The sequence below is a fragment of the Triticum urartu genome, chromosome 3A, assembly GCF_056163025.1.
Source record: "Triticum urartu cultivar PI428250 chromosome 3A, HENAU_Tu73, whole genome shotgun sequence".
Lineage (NCBI taxonomy): Eukaryota > Viridiplantae > Streptophyta > Magnoliopsida > Poales > Poaceae > Triticum > Triticum urartu.
In genome coordinates this window covers 454,295,579-454,320,805 of record NC_141875.1, presented here as the reverse complement: position 1 = coordinate 454,320,805, position 25,227 = coordinate 454,295,579, and the positions used below count along the sequence as shown (strand labels likewise).

Sequence of the window (25,227 nt, the reverse complement as noted above, 5' to 3'; positions counted from 1 at the left end):
CTATTGCTATCGCATAGCGATAAAGTAAAGAAATTATTTGGCGCTTGCATCTTATGCAATAGAGAGATAACCATAAGGCTTTTGCCTGTTGCCGATAACTTCAACAAAACATGATCATATCATATAACAACTTATATCTCATCACGTCTTGACCATATCACATCACAACATGCCCTGCAAAAACAAGTTAGACGTCCTCTACTTTGTTGTTGCAAGTTTTACGTGGCTGCTACGGGCTGAGCAAGAACCGTTCTTACCTACGCATCAAAACCACAACAATAGTTTGTCAAGTTGGTGCTGTTTTAACCTTTGCAAGGATCGGGCGTAGCCACACTTGGTTCAACTAAAGTTGGAGAAACTGACACCCGCCAGCCACCTGTGTGCAAAGCACGTCGGTAGAACCAGTTTCGCGTAAGCGTACGCGTAATGTCGGTCTGGGCCACTTCATCCAACAATACCACTGAACCAAAGTATGACATGCTGGTAAGCAGTATGACTTATATCGCCCACAACTCACTTGTGTTCTAATCGTGCATAACATCAACGCATAAAACCTAGGCTCGGATGCCACTATTGGGGAACGTAGTAATTTCAAAATTTTCCTACGCACACGCAGGATCATGGTGATGCATAGCAACGAGAGGGGAGAGTGTTGTCTACGTACCCTCGTAGACCGTTCGCGGAAGCGTTATATCAACGCGGTTGATGTAGTCGTATGTCTTCACGATCTGACTGATCAAGTACCGAACGCACGGCACCTCCGAGTTCTGCACATGTTCAACTCGATGACGTCCCTCGAACTCCGATCCAGCCGAGCTTTGAGGGAGAGTTCCATCAGCACGACGGCGTGGTGACGATGATGATGTTCTACTGATGCAGGGCTCCGCCTAAGCACCGCTACGATATGACCGAGGTGGATTATGGTGGAGGGGGCACCGCACACGGCTAAGAGATCCAAAGGATCAATTGTTGTGTCTATGGGGTGCCCCTGGCCACGTATATAAAGGAGTGGAGGAGGGGAGGGGCCGGCCCTCTCTATGGCGCGCCCTAGGGGAGTCCTACTCCCACCGGGAGTAGGATTCCCCCTTTCCTAGTAGAACTAGGAGCCCTTCCAAGTAGTAGGAGTAGGAGGGAAGGAAAGGGAAGGGAAAAGGAGAAGGAAGGAAGGGGGCGCCCCTCCTCCCTAGTCCAATTCGGACCAGCCCATGGGGAGGGGTGCGGCCACCCTTTGAGGCCTTTCTCTCCTTTCCCGTATGGCCCATTAAGGCCCAATACGAATTCCCGTAACTCCCCGGTACTCCCAAAAATACCCGAATCACTCGGAACCTTTCCGATGTCCGAATATAGTCGTCTAATATATCGATTTTTACGTCTCGACCATTTCGAGACTCCTCGTCATGTCCCTGATCTCATCCGGGACTCCGAACTCCTTCGGTACGTCAAAACACATAAACTCATAATATAACCATCATCAAACTTTAAGCGTGCGGACCCTACGGGTTCGAGAACTATGTAGACATGACCGAGACACGTCTCCGGTCAATAACCAATAGCGGAACCTGGATGCTCATATTGGCTCCTACATATTCTACGAAGATCTTTATCGGTCAAACCGCATAACAACATACGTTGTTCCCTTTGTCATCGGTATGTTACTTGCCCGAGATTCGATCATCGGTATCTCAATACCTAGTTCAATCTCGTTACCGGAAAGTCTCTTTACTCGTTCCGTAACACATCATCCTGCAAGTAACTCATTATTTGCAATGCTTGCAAGGCTTATAGTGATGTGCATTACCGAGTGGGCCCAGAGATACCTCTCCGACAATCGGAGCGACAAATCCTAATCTCGAAATACGCCAACCCAACAAGTACCTTTGGAGACACCTGTAGAGAACCTTTATAATCACCCAGTTACGTTGTGACGTTTGGTAGCACACAAAGTGTTCCTTCGGTAAACGGGAGTTGCATAATCTCATAGTCATAGGAACATGTATAAGTCATGAAGAAAGCAATAGCAACAAACTAAATGATCAAGTGCTAAGCTAACGGAATGGGTCAAGTCAATCACATCATTCTCCTAATGATGTGATCCCGTTAATCAAATGACAACTCATGTCTATGGTTAGGAAACATAACCATCTTTGATCAACGAGCTAGTCAAGCAGAGGCATACTAGTGACACTCTGTTTGTCTATGTATTCACACATGTATTATGTTTCCTGTTAATACAATTCTAGCATGAATAATAAACATTTATCATGATATAAGGAAATAAATAATAACTTTATTATTGCCTCTAGGGCATATTTCCTTCAGGAAATCCTCTAGGTGTTTGAACATGGATGTAGCAGACACAGTTTGTTGTTCAGTAATGCAGGATTCAGATGAAGATTACATTCCACAAATTATTGGTTCAGACATTGATCTGCAAGATGATGATGACTTGTTTGACAACAATGTTGATTGTGACAAAGGCAAAGGTAAAGAAGTCCAAGAAGAAGCTGATGATCCTACTGAAGATGTGGACATGTGCTTGCCTTCATCCGATGAAGATAAGGTTAAGCTGAATTTCAAAAGTTTCAGCGAAGAGGACCTGGCTAAACCAGAGTTCAAAGTGGGTCAGACATTTGCTAGTGTTGAGTTACTGAGGAGGGTTATCAAGGAGTATAGCTGTCATGAAAGGGTTGACATCAAGTGCCCTAGAATTGATAGGAAAAGAGTTAAAGGCATTTGTGAAGTTGGGTGTCCATGATCTTTGTATGCATCATTTGATGGGAGAATCAACTGCTTCATGATCAAGAAGTATAACCCAAATCATACCTGCATAAAGAAATGGAGTGTCAAGTCATTGACTACTCCCTTCATGGCAGGAAAGTATCTTGATTCATTCAGAGTAGATGAAAACATGAACATGAAGAATTTTTCAAGGGTTGTTCAGAAGGACTGGAACATGACAACAACAAGGAGCAAACTTAGAAGGGCCAGGAGACTAGTGAAGAAAGTCATTGAAGGAGATGACTTAGAGCAGTATAACAGTATGTGGGATTATGCAGCAGAATTCAAAAGATCAAACCCTGGCAGCTCTTTCTATGTAGGTGTCAATGATGGCATATTTGGAAGTTGTTATTTCTTTTTGGATACCTGCAAAAGGGGTTTCATGCAAGCCTGTAGGCCTGTCATCTGTTTGGTTGGATGCCACCTGAAGACAAAGTATGGAGGTGTTATGCTGTGTGCTGTTGGCATGGATCCTAATGACTGCATTTACCCTCTAGCTTTTGCTGTTGTTGAGGTAGAGAACACTGACACATGGAAATGGTTTCTGTCAAACCTGAAGAGTGACTTGGGAATTCTGAACACAGAGCCATGGACTATAATGTCAAACAAGCAAAAGGGGCTGATCAAGGAAGTGAGGCAACACTTTCCTGATGTAGAGCACAAACACTGTGTTAGGCATATATGGCAGAATTTTCAGCAAACACACAAAGGAGATGTTCTTAAGAACCAGTTATGGAAGTGTGCAAGGAGCACAACACCAGAGCTGTGGGCTGCAAGCATGGAGGAAATGAAGGTCATCAGCCTAGAAGCATACAAATGTCTTGAGCAGCTACCACCCAACACTTGGGTTAGGGGCTTCCAAAGAGACTTGGTCAAGTGTGATATCCTTCTGAACAACAATTGTGAGGTTTTCAACAAATATATTCTTGAGGCTAGGGAGATGCATCTCAGATCAATGATTGAGAAGATCAAAACCCAGCTCATGGTCAGATTCTACAACAAAAGAAAAGAGACAAAGAACTGGCCTGGTTCTGTATGCCCAAAAATAAGAAAAAGAATTGAAAAGAATATAGAGCTGGCAGCTACATGCATGGTTTCAGGGGCTGGTGATGGCATCTTCCAGGTTGACAACAGGAGCAAGACATACATTGTTGACCCAAAGGAAGAGAGTTGTACATGCAAAATGTGGGATCTTAGTGGAGTTAGCAATTGCATGCTGTAGACATGAGAGAATTGACCTAGAGAGTTTGGTGCACTCCTGCTACAGTATAGAAGCATTCAAGTTAGCATACAAGCCAATTATCAAGCCTTGCAGAGATAGGAGTGAGTGGGAGAAGATGAATGCTTGTGAAATCAAACAACCTGTCTATGAAAAGAAAGTTGGGAGGCCTTCAAACAAGAGTAGGAGAAAAGCAGCCTTATGAGATTGAAAAGAAAGATGGCACAAAGGTACTGACCATACATGGAGGCACAATAACATGTTCATACTGCCATGAACAGGGCCATAACATCAAAGGATGTAATACTAGAAAACCTGGCATTTTGCCAAAACTATCAGTGAGAAGGGGGCCAAGGGCTATTCCTGAGGATATGTCTGATGATGAACCAGTTATGGCACAACAAGATGGTGGGCAAGTCACACAGGAGGAGGTTCATGTCACACAAGATGATGAGCAAGTCACAGGAGGAGGTTCATGTCACACAAGATGATGGCCAACTTACACAGGAGGATGTCAATGCCACACAGAATGATTGCCCAGTGCAACAACAAGAGGATGAATATGATACACCAGTTGTTTTTCAGGTAAATTCTAATCTTTTTGGTCCATTTCTTTTAGGTTGTATTTAATATGATACACCAGTGATGATAGCATGTGATGATTGGCTATGCATAGGTGCAAGACTTTGGATATACAATGCTTCTTAAGATGCAGCAGTCTAGGCCTGTACATAGAGAAGAAACTGAAGGCACTCTGCCCGATTCATTATTCATATTACAAGCATCCACTTCTCAAGCTTCAGCACATACAACAACAGCTACAAATGGTGGCAATCTGACCATGAAGCTGTTGAAGATGCAAAGAGACAAAGAAAGGCAGATGGCAGCCAGGAGAGATGAAGCACTAGAGGCAATGAATGAGATGGCAGAGAGGAGAGCAGAGGAGGCAGGAGCAAAGAGGCGGGAAATTGCTATCAGGAGAGCAGATAAGGCAGCCAAAAGAATAAGAGCAACAAAAGAGAAGAAGGCTGAGGAAACAGAAGCAAAGATGGAAGCTTCAGCAGTAAGAAAAGGCAGCATTACAAGAAGAGGAGGCCAGGGCAATTGAAGCAATTGCAGCTAAGGCAGAGGCAACAATGAAGAGAAGAGAAGATCAAGAAGCAAAGAGAGCTATTGCACTGAAGGAAAAACAAGATCAAGAAGCAAAGAAGAAACAACAAGAAAAGGCCAAGAAAAGAAGAGTTGAATCAGTTTGCCCAAGTGCACCAACAAGAAGTGGACGTGTGCCCAAGAAGAAAATAGTCAACAAGTTTGATGAGTTCAGATGAATCAGTGCTGTTGCACTTGTGATTCAGTGATTTTCTGGCAGAAACTTAAATCTGAGTGTTTCAAACTAGCAGAGCTCAAATGTAGTTCATTCAATAAATGGTTCATTGAGTAATTTGATGCTCATTGAGCTCAAATGTAGTTCATTCAGTGAAGAAACTAATAGAGCTCAAATGTGTAGCTCATTTAAACTGTACCAGACATTAGTAATTTGATGCAAACTAAATTTGATGCAAACTGAACTTGATGCAGCATTGCATTTTTGTTTCTGTGTCCATCTTTGCTGAATTTGAGGCTCACTGAATTTTTATGACTGAACTTGTATTGCTCAATTTGCTGCAAACTGAACATATGTACCAAATTTTGTTAAAAAAAATAAAAATCAAACAAAAAAAGTTTGGCCTGGGTCTCGAACCCAGGACCTGTGGTATTGAACGTTGGGGGCAATGCCAGTGGGGTAAGTAGTAGTGCTTTGATCAAGGGCAGGTACTAAACTGTAACATCCCCAGTATCACACTATAGTGATCACCCTTAGTTAATGCCATGTCAGCAAATTTAACAGTGTCTAATCATGATTTGCATCATATAGATTTTCAAACTCCCAATTCAAACTTCAATTAAATTCAAAGTGGAAAATAAAAGTTGTTCAAATCAAAAACTAAAATGTTCATTAAATGGAAAATAATTCAGAGGCAGTTATAAAATTGTAACCAACATTTTATGGATTAATTAAGTGACACTAATAACCTGAAACAGTGGCTAACAACAACAATTAATAACCTTAAAATTAATCCAAATTTAATTTTGAAATACTATTTTACCCAAACTAGTTTTTGGTGCTAGGATATTGCACTGAAATTTATGAGTTAGCTCCCTTATGTTATAAAAATAATTTAGGTGATAAACTTTTTGCAAATAGAAAAGAAAAACAGAAAACAGAAATAAGAAAATAAAAGGGGCTAATTTCTACTGTGCACTTAGGCCTACTAGCTACAGGTGCGGCCCAGCCCACCTGGAGTCCCCTCCTTCCTCCTACTGCTCACCCGAGCTCGGTGGCCGCCGGGCGCTCGTCCAGGCCGCGGATGGCCGCGCGGCGACCATCCGCCGAGCCCCCCCCCCCCCCGCGCGGCTAAGGCCACCCTCGACCCCCTGGAAACCTTAGCTACCCCCAGTTTCCCCCTTGCTCTCTCTATCGCTCCCGCTGCGAGCTTGCCCGAGAGCTCGCCGCCGCGACGCTCGATCCCGCGGCCACCGTGCCCCGATTGCCCCGCCGACGTGCCCGAACGGCTCCCCGACGTCGACTACGCCGAACGGAACGTGTTGGGAAGCCTCCACACCTCCGCCATCTTCTTCTCCTTCCCCGGATCGCCGCCGTCTATCGCCGTCGATTCCAGATGCTCCGCGCCTCCCCGAGCACACTGCCACTTCCCTACGGCTCCCGGCGAGCCACCACGTCTCTCCCCTTGCTCCCCCGCACTGATCCATCACCGTAGCCGCCGTTGCCATCGCCGCCCGAAGCCCAATCCACAACGGAGCTCGTCACCGTCGTCCTTGTCGATGTCGTGCTCACCCGACCTCGCCACCATGCTCCGGGACTCGCCAGGACCCCGTAGAGCCTTCCTAGTAGTCCTGCCGTGCCCTCTAGCCGCAGTTCGTGCGAGGGCCGAACTTCAGCGTCCGCTCCGCCGCTCGCCGCCGTAGCTTCCGGCCGTTTACGGCCGCACCGCTCCCGTAGATGGATGCGGCGTTGAACGCTCGTTCGAACGAGCCTAAGCACGCCCCGAACGAAGCACCGTAGCGTTTTTCCGGCCAAGTCCGGCGAGCTCCGCCACGTTTTTGGTCGCCGGAGTTGTCTCCGGCGCCGACGCCGACGTGGCGCAGTGGGCCTCGCCTTTGTGTGACTAACCAGTGGGCCCAGTGGGCCCCATTGACTTGGTTGACCCAGACAACGCGCTGACTGGCCAACCCCGGCCACCGACATGCGGGCCCCTATTTATAATTAGTCTAGTTAAACTGTTTTAATTAAAACTAATTAGTTATGTTAATTAGACAATGACACGTGGGGCGTGCCTGCTAATTAACCCTGTTTAGTTAAAATAAAACCCTGTTAGTTCCTTGTCAATGACATGTGGGTCCCGATGGACCCATAGGTCAGTTTGACCTGGTCAGCCGTCCTGTTGACTGCTGACGTCACAGTGATGTCAAGCTGACGTAGTATTTCTTTTCTGATAATTTATTTAATTCCATAATATGTTTAAAACTTTGAAAAATCATAGAAAATTAACCATAGCTCGGATCGAAAAACTTTATATATGAAAGTTGCTCAGAACGACGAGACGATCCCGAATACACTACCCACATACCTGTCAGATGCCTCTAACTATCTGAACATGGAACTTTCCCCCTCCGGTCATCTATCTAACACAGGTCCAGAACCGGGAACACCTTCCCAGTTGAATTCCCCCTTCACCTATAACGTCTAGGACTGCGTTAGAACACGTCTAGCTATGCCTGTTGTCCTATTATGCACTTGCTTGCTATGTATTTACTGTTTCTCCCCCTCTTCTCTTCGGTAGACCCCGTGGCGGCTGCCGATGCCGCTGTGATCGACTACGTCACCGACGCCCCCTCCTTCTTGTCTAAGCAACCAGGCAAGCCCCCCCTTTGATCATCCCGATATCGCCCATTCCATTCTCTCATGCTTGCATTAGATTTTGATACTGTTATTGTTTGCTCCTATTCTGATGCATAGCCTGCTTTTGTAACCTGCTTATTGTTACCTACATGCTTATCCTAAACTGCTTAGTATAGGTTGGTTAGTGATCCATCAGTGACCCCCACCTTGTCCTTGTTGCCCCTGCTTCATCATCGAAGACCCGATCAACGGGATCGAAGACCGGGCCATGGCACTGCACATCACTTACCCCTTTTGTTGCTTGACTCTGCAGAGTTACCATCGAGTGCCGAGGGTGGAACCTCTTACATCACTCCTGATGAGATCTCTGTAGTGTAGCTATTCGTTCATGGTCATCGAGGGTGATTTCCTCCTTAACCACTTCCTTTACGGCTCTGTCGTGCAACCCCTCAAGTGTGGACCTCGAGGGTGGATCCTCTTACATTCACCTTGATGATAACATCGAGTGGAATTCACCGGGGGTGATTCCTCGGGGTTTCCCCTTGGTGTTAGACACCTAGTTACTATGATTACTATGACTTTACACTGAACCATGTTACTAAAGACGGGCGACCCTGAGGGGTACCCGCGCGAGCTTAATAGCGAGTGATGTGGAGTTGGGTTGACCTGGAAGGTGCCCACGAGATACTTACGAGGCGTGATCGGGCATTCTTAGCCCTTGCCGCAAGTACTCGAGACGGGGCGACGGGGTCACATCGATCGTGAGTCTCTGCTCGTTACCGTGCGTTCCTAATCCACAACGGTTTGGATATTTCATCCGAGGGGCCTCTGGCCTGATAGCACTAACCATCACGTGGGCATTGTATGGGCGTTCTGCGTCGTATACATCAGCTGAAGCTTATTAGACGTCAGCGACTAAGCGGCGCACACCGGGTTGGACTGGTAAGTTCCTGCCTTTTTAAGGAGGTAGCTAGGTCTGCTCACCGGCCGCCCACACAACTGTTGGGGAACGTAGTAATTTAAAAAAATTTCCTACGCACACGCAAGATCATGGTGATGCATAGCAACGAGAGGGGAGAGTGTGATCTACGTACCCTTGTAGATCGACAACGGAAGCGTTAGCACAACATGGTTGATGTAGTCGTATGTCTTCACGGTCCAGCCGATTCAAGCACCGTTACTCCGGCACCTCCGAGTTCTTGGCACACGTTCAGCTCGATGACGCACCCCGGGCTCCGATCCAGCAAAGCTTCGGGGAGGAGTTCTGTCAGCCCAACGGCGTGGTGACGATCTTGATGTTCAACCGTCGCAGGGCTTCGCCTAAGCACCGCTACAATATGACCGAGGTGGAATATGGTGGAGGGGGGCACCGCACATGGCTAAGGAACGATCACGAAGATCAACTTGTGTGTTTAGAGGTGCCCCCTGCCCCCGTATATAAAGGAGTAAGGGGGAGGGGGCGCGCCAAGGGGAGTCCTACTCCCACCGGGAGTAGGACTCCTTCCTTCCTTGTTGGAGTAGGAGAAGGGGAAAGAGGGGGAGAGGAAGAAGGAAAAGGGGGCTGCGCCCCTTGTCCAATTCGGACCAGAGGGGGGGGGGCGCAGGCCTCCTTCCTTTTGGCCTCTCTCCTCTATTCCCGTATGGCGCAATAAGGCCCATATACTCCCCGGCGAATTCCCGCAACTCTCCGGTACTCCGAAAAATTCCCGAATCACTTGGAACCTTTCCGATGTCCGAATATAGTCGTCCAATATATTGATCTTTACGTCTCGACCATTTCGAGACTCCTCGTCATGTCCCTGATCTCATCCGGGACTCCGAACTCCTTCAGTACATCAAAAATCATAAACTCATAATATAACTGTCATCGAAACCTTAAGCGTGCGGACCCTACGGTTCGAGAACAATGTAGACATGACCGAGACATGTCTCCGGTCAATAACCAATAGCGGAACCTGGATGCTCATATTGGCTCCTACATATTCTACGAAGATCTTTATCGGTCAGACCGCATAACAACATACGTTGTTCCCTTTGTCATCGGTATGTTACTTGCCCGAGATTCGATCGTCGGTATCTCAATACCTAGTTCAATCTCGTTACCGGCAAGTCTCTTTACTTGTTCCGTAATACATCATCTCACAACTAACTCATTAGTTGCAATGCTTGCAAGGCTTATGTGATGTGCATTACCGAGAGGGCACAGAGATACCTCTCCGACAATCGGAGTGACAAATCCTAATCTCGAAATACGCCAACCCAACATGTACCTTTGGAGACACCTGTAGAGCACCTTTATAATCACCCAGTTATGTTGTGACGTTTGGTAGCACACAAAGTGTTCCTCCGGCAAACGGGAGTTGCATAATCTCATAGTCATAGGAACATGTATAAGTCATGAAGAAAGCAATAGCAACATACTAAACGATCGGGGTGCTAAGCTAATGGAATGGGTCATGTCAATCAGATCATTCACCTAATGATGTGATCTCGTTAATCAAATAACAACTCTTTGTCCATGGTTAGGAAACATAACCATCTTTGATTAACGAGCTAGTCAAGTAGAGGCATACTAGTGACACTCTGTTTGTCTATGTATTCACACATGTATTATGTTTCCGGTTAATACAATTCTAGCATGAATAATAAACATTTATCATGATATAAGGAAATAAATAATAACTTTATTATTGCCTCTAGGGCATATTTCCTTCAGTCTCCCACTTGCACTAGAGTCAATAATCTAGTTCACATCACCATGTGATTTAACACTAATAGTTCACATCTTTATGTGATTAGTTCACATCTTCATGTGACCAACACCCAAAGGGTTTACTAGATTCAGTAATCTAGTTCACATCGCTGTGTGATTAACACCCAAAGAGTACTAAGGTGTGATCATGTTTTGCTTGTGAGAGAAGTTTAGTCAACGGGTCTGCCACATTCAGATCCGTATGTATTTTGCAAATTTCTATGTCAACAATGCTCTGCACAGAGCTACTCTAGCTAATTGCTCCCACTTTCAATATTTATCCAGATTGAGACTTAGAGTCATCTAGATTAGTGTCAAAACTTGCATCGACGTAACCCTTTACGACGAACCTTTTTGTCACCTCCATAATCGAGAAACATATCCTTATTCCACTAAGGATAATTTTGACCGCTGTCCAGTGATCTACTCCTAGATCACTATTGTACTACCTTGCCAAAATCAGTGTAGGGTATACAATAGATCTGGTACATAGCATGTCATACTTTATAGAACCTATGGCTGAGGCATAGGGAATGATTTTCATTCTCTTTCTATCTTCTGTCGTGGTCGGGTTTTGAGTCTTACTCAATTTCACACCTTGTAACACAGACAAGAACTCTTTCTTTGTCTGTTCTATTTTGAACTACTTCAAAATCTTGTCAAGGTATGTACTCATTGAAAAAAACTTATCAAGCGTCTTGATCTATCTCTATAGATCTTGATGTTCAATATGTCAGCAGCTTCACCGAGGTCTTTCTTTGGAAAATTCCTTTCAAACACTCCTTTATGCTTTGCAGAATAATTCTACATTATTTCCGATCAACAATATGTCATTCACATATACTTATCAGAAATGTTGTAGTGCTCCCACTCACTTTCTTGTAAATACAGGCTTCATCGCAAGTCTGTATAAAACTATTTGCTTTGATCAACTTATCAAAGCGTATGTTCCAACTCCGAGATGCTTGCACCAGTCCATAGATGGATCGCTGGAGCTTGCATATTTTGTTAGCACCTTTAGGATTGACAAAACCTTCTGGTTGCATCATATACAACTCTTCTTTAAATCCATTAAGGAATGTAGTTTTGTTTATCCATTTTCCAGATTTCATAAAAATGCGGCAATTGCTAACATGATTTGGACAGACTTAAGCATCGCTATGAGTGAGAAAGATTCATTGTAGTCAACACCTTGAACTTTGTCAAAAAACCTTTTTTCGACAAGTCTAGCTTTGTAGATAATAACACTACTATCAGCGTCCGTCTTCCTCTTGAAGATCCATTTATTTTTTATGGCTTGCCGATCATCGGGCAAATCCATCAAAGTCCATACTTTGTTCTCATACATGGATCATATCTCAGATTTCATGGCCTCAAACCATTTCGCGGAATATGGGCTCATCATCGCTTCCTCATAGTTCGCAAGCTCGTCATGGTCTAGTAACATGACTTCCAGAACAGGATTACCGTACCACTCTGGTGCGGATCTCACTCTGGTTTACCTACGAGATTCGATAGTAACTTGATCTGAAGTTACATGATCATCATCATTAGCTTCCTTACTAATTGGTGTAGTAGTCACAAGAACAGATTTCTGTGATAAACTACTTTCCAATAAGGGAGCAGGTACAGTTACCTCATCAAGTTCTACTTTCCTCCCACTCACTTCTTTCGAGAGAAATTCCTTCTCTAGAAAGGATCCATTCAAAGCAACGAATATCTTGCCTTCGGATCTGTGATAGAAGGTGTACCCAACATTTTCTTTTTGGGTATCCTATGAAGACGCACTTCTCCGATTTGGGTTTGAGCTTATCAGGTTGAAACTTTTTCACATAAGCATTGCAACCTCAAACTTTAAGAAACGACAGCTTAGGTTTCTTGCCAAACCAGAGTTCATACGGTGTCGTTTCAATGGATTTAGATGGTGCCCTATTTAACGTGAATGCAGTTGTCTCTAATGCATAATCCCAAAATGATAGTGGTAGATTGATAAGAGTCATCATAGTTCGCACCATATCTAATAAAGTACGGTTATGACGTTCGGACACACCATTATGCTGTGGTGTTCCAGGTGGCGTGAGTAGTGAAACTATTTCACATTGTTTTTAACTGAAGGCCAAACTCGTAACTCAAATTTTTGTCTCCTCGATCAGATCGTAGAAACTTTATTTTCTTGTCACGATGATTTTCCACTTCACTCTGAAATTCTTTGAACTTTTCAAATGTTTCAGACTTATGTTCCATCAAGTAGATATACCCATATCTGCTCAAATCATCTGTGAAGTTCAGAGAATAACGATACTTGCCGTGAGCCTTAACACTCATCGGACCGCATACATCAGTATGTATTATTTCCAATAAGTCAGTTGCTCGCTCCGGAGAACGGAGCCTTAGTCATCTTGCCCATGAGGCATGGTACGCAGGCATCAAGTGATTCATAATCAAGTGATTCCAAAATCCCATCAGCATGGAGTTTCTTCATGAGCTTTACACCAATATGACCTAAACGGCAGTGCTACAAATAAGTTGCACTATCATTATTAACTTTGCATCTTTTGGCTTCAATATTATGAATATGTGTATCACTACAGTCGAGATCCAACAAACCATTTTCATTGGTGTGTATGACCATAGAAGGTTTTATTCATGTAAACAGAACAACAATTGTTCTCTAACTTAAATGAATAACCGTATTGCAATAAACATGATCAAATCATATTCATGCTCAATGCAAACACCAAATAACACTTATTTAGGTTCAACACTAATCTCGAAAGTACAGGGAGTCTGCGATGATGATCATATCAATCTTGGAACCACTTCCAACACACATCGTCACTTCACCCTTAACTAGTCTCTATTTATTCTGCAACTCCCGTTTCGAGTTACTAATCTTAGCAACTGAACTATTATCAAATACTGAGGGGTTGCTATAAACACTAGTAAAGTACACATCAATAACATGTATATCAAATATACTTATGTTCACTTTGCCATCCTTCTTATCCGCCAGTCACTTGGGGTAGTTCCGCTTCCAGTGACCAGTCCCTTTGCAGTAGAAGCACTTAGTCTCAGGCTTAGGACCAGACTTGGGCTTCTTCACTTGAGCAGCAACTTGCTTGCTGTTCTTCTTGAAGTTCCCCTTCTTCCCTCTGCCCTTTTCTTGAAACTAGTGGTCTTGTCTACCATCAACACTTGATGTTTTTCTCGATTTCTACCTTCGTCAATTTCCGCATTACGAAGAGCTTGGGAATCGTTTTCGTTATCCCTTGCATATCATAGTTCATCACGAAGTTCTACTAACTTGGTGATGGTGACTAGAGAATTCTGTCAATCACTATCTTATCTGGAAGATTAACTCCCACTTGATTCAAGCGATTGTAGTACTCAGACAATCTGAGCACATGCTCACTAGTTGAGCGATTCTCCTCCATCTTTTAGCTATAGAACTTGTTGGAGACTTCATATCTCTCAACTCGGGTATTTGCTTGAAATATTAACTTCAACTCCTGGAACATCTCATATGCTCCATGACGTTCAAAACGTCTTTGAAGTCCCAATTCTAAGCCATTAAGCATGGTGCACTAAACTATCAAGTAGTCATCATATTGAGCTAGCCAAACGTTCATAACGTCTGCATCTGCTCCTGCAATAGGTCCGTCACCTAGCGGTGCATCAAGGACATAATTCTTCTGTGCAGCAATGAGGATAAACCTCAGATCACGGATCCAATCCGCATCATTGCTACTAACATCTTTCAACACGAGCTATTGATCTACAACATAATTTGCAAAATACTACCAGGACTAAGTTTCATGATAAATTTAAGTTCAATTAATCATATTACTTAAGAACTCCCACTTAGATAGACATCCCTCTAATCCTCTAAGTGATTACGTGATCCAAATCAACTAAACCATGTCCGATCATCACGTGAGATGGAGTAGTTTCATTGGTGAACATCGTTATGTTGATCATATCTGCTATATGATTCACGCTCGACCTTTCGGTCTCCATGTTCCGAGGCCATATATGTATATGCTTGGCTCGTCAAGTATAACCTGAGTATTCTGCGTGTGCAACTGTTTTGCACCCGTTGTATTTGAACGTAGAGCCTATCACACCCGATCATCACGTGGTGTCTCAGCACGAAGAACTTTCGCAACGGTGCATACTCAGGGAGAACACTTCTTGATAATTAGTGAGAGATCATCCTATAATGCTACCGTCAATCAAAGCAAGATAAGATGCATAAAAGATAAACATCACATGCAATCAATATAAGTGATATGATATGGCCACCATCATCTTGTGCTTGTGATCTCCATCTTCGAAGCACCGTCATAATCACCATCGTCACCGGCGCGACACCTTGATCTCCATCGTAGCATCGTTGTCGTCTCGCCAATCTTATGCCTCCACGACTATCGCTACCGCTTAGTGATAAAGTAAAGCATTACAACGCGATTGCATTGCATACAATAAAGCGACAACCATATGGCTCCTGCCAGTTGCCGATAACTCGGTTACAAAACATGATCATCTCATACAATAAAATTTAGCATCATGTCTTGACCATATCACATCACAACATGCCCTGCAAAAACAAGTTAGACGTCCTCTACTTTGTTGTTGCAAGTTTTACGTGGCTGCTACGGGCTTAAGCAAGAACCAATCTTACCTACGCATCAAAACCACAACGATAGTTTGTCAAGTTGGTGCTGTTTTAACCTTCGCAAGGACCGGGCGTAGCCACACTCGGTTCAACTAAAGTTGGAGAAACTGTCACCCGCTAGCCACCTTTGTGCAAAGCACGTCGGGAGAACCGGTCTCGCGTAAGCGTACGCGTAATGTCGGTCCGGGCCGCTTCGTCCAACAATACCGCCGAACCAAAGTATGACATGCTGGTAAGCAGTATGACTTATATCACCCACAACTCACTTGTGTTCTACTCGTGCATATAACATCAACATATAAAACCTAGGCTCGGATGCCACTGTTGGGGAATGTAGTAATTTCAAAAAATTTCCTACGCACACGCAAGATCATGGTGATGCATAGCAACGAGAGGGGAGAGTGTGATCTACGTACCCTTGTAGATCGACAACGGAAGCGTTAGCATAACGTGGTTGATGTAGTCGTATGTCTTCACGGTCCAACCGATTCAAGCACCGTTACTCCGGCACCTCCGAGTTCTTGGCACACGTTCAGCTCGATGACGCACCCCGGGCTCTGATCCAGCAAAGCTTCGGGGAGGAGTTCTGTCAGCCTGACGGCGTGGTGACGATCTTGATGTTCAACCGTCGCAGGGCTTCTCCTAAGCACCGCTACAATATGACCGAGGTGGAATATGGTGGAGGGGGGCACCGCACACGGCTAAGGAACGATCAAGAAGATCAACTTGTGTGTTTAGAGGTGCCCCCTGCCCCCGTATATAAAGGAGTAAGGGGGAGGGGGCGGCCGGCCTAGGAGGGGCGCGCCAAGGGGAGTCCTACTCCCACCGGGAGTAGGACTCCTTCCTTCCTTGTTGGAGTAGGAGAAGGGGAAAGAGGGGGAGAGGAAGAAGGAAAAGGGGGCTGCGCCCCTTGTCCAATTCGGACCAGAGGGGGGGCGCAGGCCTCCTTCCTTTTGGCCTCTCTCCTCTATTCCCGTATGGCGCAATAAGGCCCATATACTCCCCGGCGAATTCCCGCAACTCTCCGATACTCCAAAAAATACCCGAATCACTCGGAACCTTTCCGATGTCCGAATATAGTCGTCCAATATATCGATCTTTACATCTCGACCATTTCGAGACTCCTCGTCATGTCCCCGATCTCATCCGGGACTCCGAACTCCTTCGGTACATCAAAACTCATAAACTCATAATATAACTGTCATCGAAACCTTAAGCGTGTGGACCCTACGGTTCGAGAACAATGTAGACATGACCGAGACATGTCTCTGGTCAATAACCAATAGCGGAACCTGTATGCTCATATTGGCTCCTACATATTCTACGAAGATCTTTATCGGTCAGACCGCATAACAACATACGTTGTTCCCTTTGTCATCGGTATGTTACTTGCCCGAGATTCGATCGTCGGTATCTCAATACCTAGTTCAATCTCGTTACGGGCAAGTCTCTTTACTTGTTCCGTAATACATCATCTCACAACTAACTCATTAGTTGCAATGCTTGCAAGGCTTATGTGATGTGCATTACCGAGAGGGCACAGAGATACCTCTCCGACAATCGGAGTGACAAATCCTAATCTCGAAATATGCCAACCCAACATGTACCTTTGGAGACACCTGTAGAGCACCTTTAAAATCACCCAGTTATGTTGTGACGTTTGGTAGCACACAAAGTGTTCCTCCGGCAAACGGGAGTTGCATAATCTCATAGTCATAGGAACATGTATAAGTCATGAAGAAAGCAATAGCAACATACTAAACGATCGGGTGCTAAGCTAATGGAATGGGTCATGTCAATCAGATCATTCACCTAATGATGTGATCCTGTTAATCAAATAACAACTCTTTGTCCATGGTTAGGAAACATAACCATCTTTGATTAACGAGCTAGTCAAGTAGAGGCATACTAGTGACACTCTGTTTGTCTATGTATTCACACATGTATTATGTTTCCGGTTAATACAATTCTAGCATGAATAATAAACATTTATCATGATATAAGGAAATAAATAATAACTTTATTATTGCCTCTAGGGCATATTTCCTTCAGCAACGTGCAGGAGTTCCCGGGGCAATGGCCCATGAACTATAACACCCCGGATGTAAGTTGTCTTATCTGTATTCCAACTCTTGCCATTTTTGGCACTAAGTTATTTTATTTCCTCGTTGTTGGGTTTTTGCCTTCGTGTCATTTTGTCTTTGTCATGCATCTCATATCATGTCTTCATGTGCATTGCATTTGCATATGTGTTCGTCTCATGCATCCGAGCATTTTTCCCCATTGTCCGTTTTGCATTCCGGCGCTCCTATGTCCTCCGGTGTCCCTTTCTACCTCTTTTCATGTGCGGGTGTTAAACGTTTTCGGATTGGACCAAGACTTGTCATGCGTCCTTGGTTTACTACTGGTAGACCGCCTGTCAAGTTTCGTGCCATTTGGACTTCGTTTGATACTCCAACAGTTAACCGAGGGACCAAAAAGGTCTCGTGTGTGTTGCAGCCCAACACTCCTCCAAAGTGGCCCAAAACCCACCTAAACCTCTCCCATCACCTAGGCCGTTCGATCACGATTGCGTGGCCGCAAACCACACCTCAAGTGGAGCTTCCTAGCTCCCTCTACCTCTATAAATAGACCCCCCATTTCCAAATCCGGGCGAAACCCTAGCCTCGCCCATCTCTGCGCCGGACAACGTCCGAATCCGACCGGACAAGCCGCCGCCACCGCCCGCGCCCTATCCGCTCGCGCCACGTGGCAACCGGCGCCCGCCGCCGCCGCGGCCCGCGTGAGCCCGCAACCGGCCCCACGGCCCAGATCCGCGCCGCCCGCCTCCACTCGTCCCCGCGCCTGACGCCGCCGACCCCGTGCCCAGCCGCCCTCGCCGCCGTTCCGCCCTGGCGCCGCGCTGCCCTTCGCCGGCGACAACCACCGCCCACCGCCTTGCTCCTCCTCACCGCGCCTGACCTCGCCGCCCGGAGTCCCGGCGAGCTCCTCCACCGCGCCAAGTCCAACTCCGGCGAGCCACTCCCCGGATCCGGCTCCGTCTCCTTCCTCCTCCTCGAACGACAAGTCCGGCCACCGCAGCTCCATTTTCTCCGGCGGCCTCGAGCTGCTACAGTGCAACCGGATCCAGATATGAGATTCGAGGGTTGACTTTTTTGCCTGAAACCCTAATTATTTTTGCTTTCTTTGACGCATCATAACTTCATCACCATTGCTCCGATTCATGCGTGTAGCATATCAAAATGTTCGTCTCGTCGATTACCTAATTTCATCTCATTGCATCATTTTCATTTGGGGTCATCTTGATGCCCTAAATGCTGTTGGAACAGGGCTATGTGATGTTAGTTTCTGATCTGTTATCAGCTTTTCCTCTTTTGTCATTTTTGCCATGATTAATGTGTGCATGCTATGATCCTGAGCTCTACATGTGTTTTGAAGTATGCCATGCCATTTTTACAGGGGTGTATGCCATGTATTTTTGTGATCTCTGTGGTGACTAGCACAAGCATGCAAAGTAGCTTACTTAATGTTGCTGATTTCAGGGACTTAGAAATATTCTAAGTCTCTGCCCTGTCCTTATTTTTATGCCATGTGTTCATGTTGATACCTAGTGATCCGTGCATCTTTTGAGCATGATCAGTAAGGATGTTTTGTAGATATTGTGGTGCTCTATCCATTCATGGCTTTGTTTGCATTTATGGAGCACCCTAGCTTGAGCCAATCGAGCTCTACTTTTGCTATAAAATGTTCCTGGCAGATTGTTAACATGTTTAGCAATTTTGCCGAGCTTGTTGTAATTGATCCATACATGCTATTATGTTGCTCTTGCCATATTTAGCTTCTATGCCATGTCTACTTGCTGGGTGTATGCTTAGTCTATCACGCAATGCCTCGTAGTGAGTGCATCGAGCCCGTAAACATGCCTACTTGATATCTATTTTGCCATGCTCCAGTTTTTCACCAAGTCTGAATCTGTTAACGATAATTGCTATGTTCACGTGGTTGCAATTGTATTTACTGATCCCTTTTGGCTTATGGTCAGTAAGGGACTTTTGTTGTATGCTTTGAGTAGCTTCATGCCATGCTTTGCTTTGCCATGATTTGTTCCTGTAGCATGTAGTTATCGTGCTGTAAACTTTGCTTCCTGATGTTAAATTCCTGACTTGTTGATTATTCCGCTAAGTCTGTAACCTGTTATCTTTTGCACTTTTGCCATGCTTGTTGGAACCTACTAATGAGTGAATTAGCCGTAGCTCAGTGTTCATCTTTTGTCAAGCATCTTGAGTGGATCCCTGCCATGTATTTTTTTGCCATGTTGGAGTGCTGTAGCATGTTGTTCTTGATGCATTTAGATGGTCTCATGCTGTTAATCGCAGACCGGTGCCATATTTGTTTTGCTTGTCATTTCCAAACCGTGCATCCGATTCCGGTGATCTTTATATCGATTTCGACCGAAATCAACTCACCTTTCCAGTGGCACTCTTGGTTTTCCAAGTTGAGGCCAGGGTCAATCATTCCTTTCCGAATCATGCATATGCATCGCATACCGCATCCCGCATATCATGACATGTTTTGCATCATGTTGTTTGTGCATTGCACATGGTTGATTGTGTTCCTTTTGCTTATTGTTCTTGCTTTGGGTAGAGACGGGAGATGAGTACGTGATCGAGGAGCCCATTGAGTACGCTTACGAGGATCAAGTCAACTCAGAGAACTTTGCAGGCAAGATGACCATACCCTCGAAATTACTTCTATCTTTGCTTGCTAGATGCTCGCTCTTTTGCTATGCCTATGCTACAATACCCACCACTTGCTTATCATGCCTCCCATATTGCCATGTCAAACCTCTACCCCCCATGTCCTAGCAAACCATTGTTTGGCTATGTTACCGCCTTGCTCAGCCCCTCTTATAGCGTTGCTAGTTGCAGGTGAAGATTGGAGTTTGTTCCTTGTTGGAACATGTTTATTGTTGGGATATCATTATATTATATTGTTTATCTTAATGCACCTATATACTTGGTAAAGGGTGGAAGGCTCGGCCTTATGCCTAGTGTTTTGTTCCACTCTTGCCGCCCTAGTTTCCGTCATACCGGTGTTATGTTCCTTGATTTTGTGTTCCTTACACGGTTGGGTTATAACGGGAACCCCTTGACAGCTCGCCTTGAATAAAACTCCTCCTGCAATGCCCAACATTGGTTTTACCATTTGCCACCTAGCCTCTTTTTCCCTTGGGTTTTCGGAGCCCGAGGGTCATCTTTATTTAAACCCCCTGGGCCAGTGCTCCTCTGAGTGTTGGTCTGACCGAGTAGACTGCGGGGCCACCTCGGGGCAACTTGAGGGTTGGTTTTACTCGTAGGATGTCTCATCTGAGTGTGCTCTAAGAACGAGATATGTGTAGCTCCTATCGGGATTTGTCGGCACATTCGGCGGTGTTGCTGGACTTGTTTTACCATTGTCGAGATGTCTTGTAACCGGGATGCTGAGTCTGATCAGATTGTCTTGGGAGAAGGAATATCCTCCGTTGACCGTGAGAGCTTGTGATGGGCTAAGTTGGGACTCCCCTACAGGGATTTGATCTTTCGAAAGCCGTGCCCGCGGTTATGGGCAGATGGGAATTTGTTAATGTCCGGTTGTAGAAAACCTGAAACTTAACTTAATTAAAATGCATCAACCGCGTGTGTAACCATGATGGTCTCTTTTCGGCGGAGTCCGGGAAGAGAACACGGTCTCGTGTTATGCTTGAACGTAGGTTGTTCTAGGATCACTTCTTGATCATAGTTCATCGACCATGCTTTTGCCTTCTCTTCTCGCTCTCATTTGCGTATGTTAGCCACCATATATGCTAGTCGCTTGCTGCAGCTCCACATCATACCTTTTACCCTTCCTATAAGCTTAAATAGTCTTGATCGCGAGGGTGTGAGATTGCTGAGTCCCCATGACTCAAAGATTCCTTCCAAAACCAGATGCAGGGACCGATGGTACCATTCCAGGAGATTCAACTGAGCTCAAGTGGGAGTTTGATGAGGACTCAGGACGATACTACGTGTCTTTCCCAGATGATCAGTAGTGGTGCCCAGTTGGGCGATCGGGGACTATGTTGCATTTGGGGTTTATCTTCATTTTGGTTCCGTAGTCGGACCTTGAGTGTATTTGGATGAATGTAATGTTATTTATGCTATTTGTGTGACGTGGCGAGTGTAAGCCAACTATGTGTCTTTCCCCTTATTTATTACATGGGTTGTTGTGAAGATTACCTCACTTGCGACATTGCTTTCAATGCGGTTATGCCTCTAAGTCGTGCTTCGACACGTGGGAGATATAGACACATCGAGGGCGTTACAAGTTGGTAATCAGAGCCTTCCCCGACCTTAGGAGCCCCCTGCTTGATCGAATCGCTGGCGTTGCTGAGTCTAGAAAAATGTTTTGAGTCATTTAGGATTATATATATCGGAGAGTAGGACTTCTTTTTACTCCTCAGTCCCTTCGTCTCTCTGGTGAGGCATCCTGATGTAGAGTTTTGACTCTTCTCTTCTCAAATTTCACAAAAAAAAATTAGGATCACGCGGGTATCTTGGAATCGTTCCGATCGATTTGTGACGAGAACATTATTCTTGGTGCCTCCTGACATTTAGGGGTTGTGGCAGTGTCCCGGGGAGTTGAGCTCCGAGGTGTTGTCATCACAATTTTATCGTTGCAATTCTGGAATACCTGAGTTTCGCCGACATCGAAAATCTCTTTTATGCAGTTGTTGGTGAGATAACCTCGACGCCACCTAGTACTGGGGCTGGAGTTCGGGAGTATTGCCATAACTCGTATAACGGATGCTTTTTGAAGGTTGAGGTAAATGATTTCCGAAGGTTTCTTGGTTATGTGTTGAAGGATGGATACAACTGGATGTAGGATTTGCTAGCTTTGGGTGAGATATTATGCTTCCCCTGTATCCCCAACACCTGATTGCATAACCGGAAAGGTTCGGGAGTTTCATAGGTGGGAATTCTTGTAGCTCTAGCATTTCTTCCGCGGATATTTGGTTTGTGATTGGGTAATCCTCACCAAGTATTTGTTCATGTCCGTACCTTGTTGTTTTATTCTTCTACCTCTATCTAAGTGGCTTCTCAATTTATGGAAATGTGACCATTTCAATTGGAATGCATTCGTTCATTTTGTTCGGATGTTAAGACTATATGTTGCAATTTTGATCCATTTGATCCAGCTTCATTATATGTCTGTCAAGATGCTAACGGATGTCACCCTCTCCAGGATGGCTCCTCCAACGCGCACGACTCCGAATCCTGATTCGCCACCACCACCTCCACCTCCGGAGGCATGTCAAGCTGTGATGGCCGCTACCAATGCAAGCACGCAGATGCTTTTGCAAATCTTGCAAGAGCGCAACCAAGGGAATCATGGCCATGGCAACAATCAGAATCAGTTTGCTACACTCAACCAGTTCCTCGCAAATCAGCCAAAGACCTTCAGCAACTGTGTTGAGGCAACAGACGCTGATGATTGGCTCGTGGATATCGGCAAGCATTTCGAGTGCAGCAACGTCAGGCCTGAGGACTTTGTCAAGTTTGCCTCGTTCCAACTCAAAGACCAAGCTACAGAATGGTTTCAGCAATACAAAGATTCCAGAGGAGGCCGTGTGATTACCTGGGATGAATTCCGTCAAGACTTCAAAGCTCACCACATTCCTTAGAGTGTTGTTGAGAGCAAGCGCGAGGAATTCTGCAACCTGAAGCAAGGCAACTTGTCTGTTTACCAGTATAACACCATGTTCCAGAAGCTCGCTCGTTTCGCCAAGCAGGACGTCCCCGACGAGAAGAGCATGATTTACCAGTTCAGAGGTGGCCTCAGAGAAGATCTTCAACTAGCTCTCGTGCTTTTCGAGCCTCAGAAGTACGATGATTTTTACAACATGACACTGAAACAAGAGTCTGCTAAACTCAAGTGCGATGCTTCCAAGAAGCGAGTCAGAGATGCAACTCCTTCTTCCTCAACTCAAGTGGCTTCTAAGCAGCAAAAGTATTGGTTGCCTCCTCCTCCTCTGTTTCGTCAGCCTTATCAGCAGAAGAGCAAAGGTGGCAATGGATCTTCCCACCCACCCAACCCAGGCTTTCAGAACAAGACTTCGTCTCATGCTCCAAGATCAAGTGCTCCGTATCACCGTCCGCTCTCGGAGGTCACGTGCAATAAGTGTCAGCAGAAGGGTCACTATGCCAACAAATGCTTCAATCAGAGGCGTCTTCCTCCTCCTCCTCCTGTGAGATCTGCCAGTACCGCAGTGGTCAAGCATAACCCCAAGTACGCCAAGGTCAACATGATGAATGCAGCTCAGGCAGAGGACTCGTCAGATGTCATCATGAGTAACCTTCCTGTTAACGATGTTCCTGCAAAAGTACTTTTTGATACTGGTGCATCGCATTCTTTCTTGTCATTCCCATTTGCATCGAAGCATAATGTTGACACTGAGGTTATGCCCAAAGTCATGCAAGTTGTTTCTCCCGGCAAGCTTTTGACTTCTAGTTTGGTTGCTCTGGATGTCTCTATCATGTTGGGCGACTATAAGTTTCTATCCTCTCCAGTGGTCCTTGGTAACTCGGATATTGATCTTATTCTCAGAATGGACTGGCTTTCTAAGCATAAGGCTCACCTTGATTGTGCTGCTAGACAAATTCAATTGACACATTCGTCTGAGGATGTTATCGTCTTTGCTGCTCGTGATGATACCATTCGACTATTTTCTCTCAATGAGAAGGGCGAGCTGGATGCCATCTCTCAGATTCCGGTCGTTTGCGAATATCAAGACGTCTTTCCAGAAGAGCTTCCAGGAATGCCTCCGCACCGGCCAGTTGAATTCGTCATCGATCTTGAGCCTAGCACGAAACCTGTTTGCAAACGTCCTTACAAGCTTGGACCTAAAGAGTTGAAGGAGTTGAAGAAGCAACTTGATATTCAAGAGCGTATGGGTCTCATCCGACCAAGTTCTTCTCCATGGGGTTGTGGTGTTCTTTTTGTGAAGAAGAAGGATGGAACAGACCGACTTTGTGTCGACTACCGTCCATTGAACAAGAAGACCATAAAGAACAAGTACCCACTTCCCAACATCAACGAGCTGTTTGAACAACTCAAAGGTGCTCAAGTATTCTCCAAGCTTGATCTCTGTATGGGCTATCATCAGATTCGCATTCGTGAACAAGATATCCCCAAGACAGCATTCAAAACAAGCTACGGTTCATATGAATACAGTGTCATGTCTTTCGGCCTCATCAATGCTCCGCCAACATTCTCTCGCATGATGAACTTCATCTTCAACGCCTACACAAATGACTTCGTCTTGGTCTACCTCGATGACATTTTGGTCTTTTCCAAGAACAAGGAGGATCATGCCAAGCATTTGAGATTGGTGCTGGATAAACTCAGAGAACATCAGTTCTATGCGAAGTTTTCTAAGTGCGAGTTTTGGCTCGATGAGGTTCTCTACCTTGGGCATATCATTTCTGACAAGGGCATAGCGGTTAATCCTGAGAAGGTGTCTGCAATTGTGAATTGGAAACCACCTCAGAATGTGAAGCAACTCCGCAGCTTCCTTGGGCTCGCAAGCTATTGTCGAAGCTTCATTGAGAACTTCTCAAAGATCGCGAAGCCTCTTTCCAACCTTCTCCAGAAGCATGTGAAGTATGTCTGGTCTCCTGAATGTGACATCGCTTTCAACACCCTGAAAGAGAAGTTAGTCACTGCTCCAGTTCTGACTCCTCCTGATGAATCCAAACCATTTGAGGTCTTCTGTGATGCTTCCCTTCAAGGTCTTGGTGCAGTGTTGATGCAAGAGAAGAAAGTTG

General features: G+C 45.3%; 1 protein-coding gene across 1 annotated transcript; it reads left to right on the top strand.

The window, feature by feature from the left end:
• The first annotated feature begins 2,866 nt into the window (after window positions 1-2,866).
• LOC147980049 (uncharacterized) lies at window positions 2,867-4,000 on the top strand. The gene has a single exon (XM_087515452.1). It carries the CDS (start codon window positions 2,867-2,869, stop codon window positions 3,998-4,000), a length of 1,134 nt encoding a protein of 377 aa, XP_087371578.1.
• The last annotated feature ends 21,227 nt before the right edge of the window (window positions 4,001-25,227 follow it).